This window comes from Aspergillus caelatus (assembly GCF_009193585.1).
Source record: "Aspergillus caelatus strain CBS 763.97 unplaced genomic scaffold BDV27scaffold_512, whole genome shotgun sequence".
Lineage (NCBI taxonomy): Eukaryota > Fungi > Ascomycota > Eurotiomycetes > Eurotiales > Aspergillaceae > Aspergillus > Aspergillus caelatus.
The window spans coordinates 1-6614 of NW_022475775.1; the positions used below are offsets into that span (position 1 = coordinate 1).

Consider the following 6614-nt stretch of genomic DNA (forward strand, 5'->3'; position numbering starts at 1 on the left):
GGCAGTGGTCTAGACCACTGCCTAGACACATGTCTGTCATAGCCAACTGGCTCCACATGGACGTTAAACTTGATTAAATAAATAAATAAATATTACCTTTTCAACAATTTATAGTAATCTCACTACTTATCTAATCTAGATAATAAATAGAGAGATCCTGTCACAGATCCGATAATGACCCTGTATTATAACTGTATTGTATACTCTATCCACTGTATATAGACAAACTCGGTGGCCGAACAGCAATATCGGAGTGTGTCAAGGAAATATCTACTATTCAGAGTAGAAGACCTGTCAACTAGGTAAGGGTACGTAGGCCGAAAGCTAAGCAGTAGATATCGGGCAGACAGAAGACTGATTCCTGCCTCCCTCTTCCATTAACATTAGACTAATTTTATATCCAGAAGATGCCCCTTATTCTCCTAACAAGATAAGATAAGACTGACAAGAAGCTACTATACGCTATTGAAAAGTCAACGGATATGTGATTCGTTGTCGCCGTTCGGTCTCCGAGCTGTATATGTATAACGGGTAGGGTATACGACACAGTCATCATACAGAGTCATCGTCGGATCTGTGATGTCAGGGAGGCTGTCTCGATCTATTGACACGTTAAAATGACGTGTTTAGGTTGGGTGTTGATTTTGATGTTCCGATCGCTCTTTGAAGAATGTATATAGAGAGAGGGAGAGAGAGATATATATTATACCCGAATACAGCCCCTTTTGGGGCTCTTCTCGGGTCGCCGACGGCCAGTTGGCCAGCCGGAGAACTAACTCAGGTATATACAGGGTTATTCTAGCTAGATGGTGGCAGACTCGCTGGCTTCATGCGGTGTCAAAAATATAGTTTAGTTCCCTTCCCCTAGTCCGTGGCCTTACCCTACCGCAGATGAGGTTGACCCTAAAGAATATATATCCGATAAAGTTCTGTGTGCAAGTCTAGTTACTATACAGAGTTATTATCGATATCGAATCTATGATATAATTAAATAATAGATATATAGAAGTAAACTGGCTAAGTATATATCTAATCGGATCGGAAAATCTATTTCAGATCTATATTAATAAATTAATAATAATATATATTAACCCTAAACGTAACTGCCTCCAAAATAGGGCCCCACTGAAACCGAATGTACTGCATTCTTCCACCTCTTCTAAATTAGCGAAGTTCAAAGTTGAGAGGATCAAGCCTTCTTCTTATATATTCTATTCTGTTTATTGTTGTACTGAGAATGAGGGTAGTCTAGTTGACTCTGTTTTGGTTTCAACGCGCCAACGCCACTGAGTGCCTCAACGGCCTTAAAAATCCGTTAGCCACGTAAAGTAGAGAGAAGGTAGAGTATACTGTTATTATCAGACTATCATTTCCTGACTTATCTGCACTACCCTCCCACTACATGCCACCTCAGAGCCGTTTAAGTCTAATACGTTCCGCTTTCCGCTCTGCAACAAGACAACTGTTGGAGCTGATAAAGTCCTGCTCTGAGTCGTAATTGTAGCTTGCTATTATACTGCCGCCGGTGTGTTTCTCGGCTCCTGGCCGCGGCAGAGTCTTGTAGTCCCAGATACCATCCTCCCAGCTGCCTTCCCCTATACCGGAAAAGGGTTTATCAGGGCCGATTACACCCTCGTGCTCCCTTTCAGGACTCTTAAATAAACGGATATTATACTGATCTTTTTCTTCCACAACTCCCTCCTGGTTGCAGCCCCTTGGAGACCGTCCCCAGTTATCTCGGACGGGGGGGTTTCCGAGGCCTGTGCTCGATCCCTATATGTCTCTGTCTCTGTTCTATGGGTATCGCCGTGCCCATTTGATTGTAGCATTGATAATACAGTTCTCTATCTTGTTTAGTATACTTATCTCAATTCTCTCTATCGATATTGCCTCTTAGTCTCAGTCTGAGTAGCTCCTTCCCTTTCGTTCTCAGACAAAGAGAAGATCTTATTACAGATCTAGTCTTGTCTTGCTAGCTCTCTTTGTACCATTTCAGGACCAAAGGCATCAGAGGAAGTCACTATAGCGATAATTAGACAATGGCCCTAGTTCTGGTACACAATACTTACTGTCTTCCAAATACTCCTCTTCCAAGTTATTTAGAGTGTTACCATACCGGCCGATAAGACAGATATTGCAGAGCTGGAAGAGGTCCTCCTCCGAGCTACTGTAGAAGAAGAATTTACTGTTCTCTGAGAATATATTAAAGTTAAACAGATAGTTCTTACTTAGGATAATATCTACGCAGAGATTATCCAGCACATGAAAGTTGTATCGAACGATTTTTCTACCAGCTTTCCATAACACATCTTGTATAACACCACTGGTCAAGTCGGTAGTCCCGTCGGCGAACTCGATCTCAAGCCAGTTCTCGAAACCCCGATCAATTATCAATCCGACTCTCTGAGTATATGCGCTAGAGATAAGTATAATATCTGAGCCCGTGTCCGGTAGCGCTGCAGTAAGATAACTATTAAGAGATCCCTACAGGCGCTATTTCTTCTTATCTAGAAGACTTAACCGCAATTGCCACGGCAGCTCAACTAGTTTAGATTTGATACAGTTCTTAAACATGGTAAGGGTCTATATCACCTTTAGGAACTGGTTTCCTAGAACAAGATTATAAATGTATCCTGAGAGAATCTAGCAGTTCAGTATATATATCTTCTGTTCTCTGGCGAATCTCTATGGGACCTCTGCCATTCTAGGAGATTGGACGTGTTGCTTATTGGCGAGATGTATTATCTTCTGTGTTCCAATAACAGGGCCTAAACCGAGACTAGAGACTAGATTTGATGATATAAAGCACGTTTCTGTACTACTGTCAGGGAGGGCTTCCACTGAGGTCCCATTCACATCTCCCTCCACGAAGTATTGTCTCGACGCTGAGAAAAAGCCTGAAACTTTGTAGGTATTCTTTTCAGGGTGAGAGGTCCTTGAGCTATAAATAGATCCCTAAGGTACAGCTTTTCTCGATGCCTTCTACCCCTCGATAGTACAGTGTAGTGTCGACTTACCTGTGCCGGAATTATCTGTGATCCAGAGCTGCCGGCTCTGCGAATCGTTGTGGTCGAGAATCCAGCGGCGGTATAAGTCTGCAGGCAAGCTACCTTTTGAATATTGGACAGCCTTCATCTACTCAGTGAGTAGTGAAGGTGAGGTATTATCTACCTGCTCTGTCGGCAGGGCGCAGATCTATTTTATAGTGTAGTCGTCGCGTATTGCTGACTCGGTGGCCATCTGTACAGCCTTTGCAAATATAGCGAATTAAGGTCTTCGTGGTAGCGAATCTGCTCTTGGATCTCAATCAGCTACAGTCATTATATTCAGTTACAAGGGTTTACCGTGGACGCTCAAGAGCTACTGCTTTGCTCGAAGGGTGAGTAAACACTCAGTATCTTTGCCTGGGAGATAGAGAGCGCTGGATTCAGTTGAATAAGAGATATAGGTAAAAGAGAAATTCGAGCTGAGGGAAGAATTTAAACTCTATTTCGACACGGCCTTTATTTTGACACAGTCTTTATACTGACATAGGATCCCCCTCCCGACTCTATGAGGTACCGCCTACAGCGCCCAACAGAGGTGCTGCACTGCTATATCAGGCTCTCAGTCAGGCACCCATTGTCTGACCAGCTTGACGGTGTTAATTCTTATATCACGCACTCCGTGAAATATCCAAGTAATTATTCTTGTTGGATATTATTCTATCCGAGCTTTTTCCTGGTCGCTGATTTTATACATAGTTGTCTTTCCCAGGAAAAGGCCTGCACTATTTTAACTAGAAAAGCCGCTTATTCCCTCTCTGAAGCTGTCCGACAGTTAACCATAAATTGTCTTAAATATCCTATCCTCTTCCGCCGCTCTCTCGCCCTGACCTATGAATGGGAGTGCAAATCCGAGTGAAAGCCGTTCAGCCTCTTCAAGGTGTCGAAAAGAGGGGTTTGCTGATATCGCAAGATGGATAGTACTTGATCCAGATAATGAGACGTTTATCTATCGCAAATTCGATGAACTCGCTGCTCGATATCTGCTTTATCTACAGGCAGAGCTGCTTGTTCTCGAGAAGGAACTCAATAAACTGGATAAGAATAATGCCAACAGCAATGATATGGACTTAAGGAATACTATCAGGATATGGGAGACGCTGACGCAGTGGTATAATACCTATGATCAAGAAGCACGAGTCCGTATGGACATGGTTGTGAGACTACGCGAGAAACTGAAGGAGTATCATGCGTTTGCAGGCGCTTGACATCTCTAATAAAGGCTGACTATTGATCAGATGAGGCGCTCTTATTACAAAGCGAGATCGCGAGGCTCAAGAGGCCCAACAAACGTGCCCTTGACGCATACACACAGTGGTTTAAGAAGCCATAGCACCGCGCGTAGTAAGAAGAATATTGGCCATTTCTCATATATAGGACGGCCGGGGAGGCGCCCCACACCGATCAAGCGATAAAATCCATCGTACAAGTGATTCCTCTTCATTTTGGGTTATTTTATGACTATTGGCACGTGTTTCTGAGCGATATATCTTTCCACGTAATCGATCTTGTAAAGTAGAGCCAGGTACATTATATACACGCACTGCTTCGCGAATATTACAGATTTCCGAATTTTTTATAGCAGAAATAGCAAGTATAATTCTTCCCTCTTTCTCAGCTGAATTTCCTGAATTTCGAGGCGCTTTTGGAGGCATGGTTGGGGGTTGAATTAAGCAAGTTTTTCGACCGTGGTCAAAACGGGTGACGTGGCCGACTCGGTGGTGTGGCCGAATCGGTAGTGAAATACGTTATAGGATCTTATCTAATCTCCTCGGTCCACGTGATTTATTTCATCGTTATAAGAAGTAGATATAGTCGATATAGGAATAACCTTTATTACGGCATCACCAAAGGTCTCCTGTATGCTAGGTGTCCGAAACGTTGGCACCGGAAGAATCTCTTCTTCTTGATCTCGCGGTGTTCCACGCTGCCTATGTACCAATGAGCCTGTTGTTAAGCATGTTCGGCTCCCTCTGCAGAATCGAACCAGATACCACAAACTTCCCTAACACCTTATCCTGCCTCTTCATCCACGCTATCTCTTCGATTCGGAAGCCCCCTTCCACCAAGTTGTTTTCTGCTATGATTTACTCAATAGCCTGTGTGTTCGCGTTTCCTAGGTCGAAGTCTTCTGTTGGGGTACGGTGCACAACGATACCAAATTGTGATTTAACTAGCTTCGTGCCGTTCCCTAGTTCGCTTAGCCATTCGGTGTTATTGTGTGCCACCTCGGCCGACTCTGAGTCCTTGAAGCGGATTACGTAACCGGTCTTGGTAGTCCCTACGCCGGCGACCTAGGTGTCTTGCGTGGAAGGGGCGTTCAGTAGGGCTGAGCGGATATACTGTGTAGGTATTGGTAGGGAGGTAGGGAGGTATCAGCCAAAGTGTTCCCGTCAATGCTGTCATTGTCTCTTGGATTCTCGAAAGGGCTTGGGCCCTCCCGCGGGTCCGCCATCGGTCCGGGGTTAGTTCCCGCTCGGCATACACATCAATATTTTGTATCGCAATCGTATCAACCACAACGTAGTCCCTCGATAACGTAGCTTTGGATACAGGGTCAAATATCGGCCCCAGTTGATCCTCCTTTTTCTTGCGATACAGAGGAATCCTATCGATACAGGGGCGCTCGGAATCAGTTTTATATCCTTCTCATACAGGATCTTCTCATACAGGATGGTTCCTCTCCCTGTGATATCCCGAAACAACCCCCCTGCGCGTTAAGCCCTAAACACCCACGCCTGCCCCCGAAATAACGGACCCGACTATTGCCTGCACATAAGCCACACGCCGGCCAGTTAGTAGTATCGTGGGTGACTACATGCGAATCCTGGCTGTTGTATGTTTTTACTTGTCTCTTTGGAAGGCAAAAAGTAAGTGTATTGCTATTTTGAGTGTAGGGTAGGTGCGGCTTCGTCTTTATGACAGATGCCCCTCCGCCGTACTTGGCTTCACAACTCGGTATGCATATAATTGGCTGACACTAGGACATACGTGTGTACCTTTCCGGTGCCTTATCAAAACTGCACGTTCGACTTCTATGTTATCACTCAATTTACGATTCACTTTTCGTACTTATTTTGTTTCAGGGCCACAGCGTACGACAGCACGCGTCACCAGTGTTCAACATAGCGTATTTCCATTTGGGGTTCTACAATGTACGGTTAAGCCGAAAGCTACAGGTCACAAGAAAGGTTGACAAGTTTCTTGCAAAACTGGTGAGATTGCAAGTAGCGGTATGCTATGAGAGGTAGAGAGTTGCCGACCTCCTACTAAAGGTAGGGGTCGCTACGTCCTTTATATACACAGGGTAGTTAAGCACTGTAGGGTTAAGCCCGTGGTGCAGTCACTAGAGCCGTAGCTAAAGTGAAAGACTCCCTTACATAGCTCTGTAGTACTGTTATCTCAGTGTAACTACAATTATATCCTCCTTTACTTAGCGATCGAATACTCCTGGATTCGATAGTATTGGGCTGTTCCTGCACGCGGGTACAATTATGTAATATTATTTTTCGATAGTAGAATAGCTTTGTGTTTACCGGATTCAGTATTCAGGATCTGGTGTTGTTTAAT

The 6614-nt window shown here is 44.4% G+C and overlaps 1 protein-coding gene across 1 annotated transcript; it reads left to right on the forward strand.

The window, feature by feature from the left end:
- Positions 1–3877: 3877 nt before the first annotated feature.
- Positions 3878–4252, forward strand: BDV27DRAFT_164689 (uncharacterized protein; the record flags this gene model as incomplete). The annotated part of the gene is made up of 1 exon (XM_032073739.1): positions 3878–4252. The coding sequence occupies one exon, from the start codon at positions 3878–3880 to the stop codon at positions 4250–4252; it is 375 nt and encodes a 124-aa protein (XP_031920330.1).
- Between the last annotated feature and the right edge of the window lie 2362 nt (positions 4253–6614).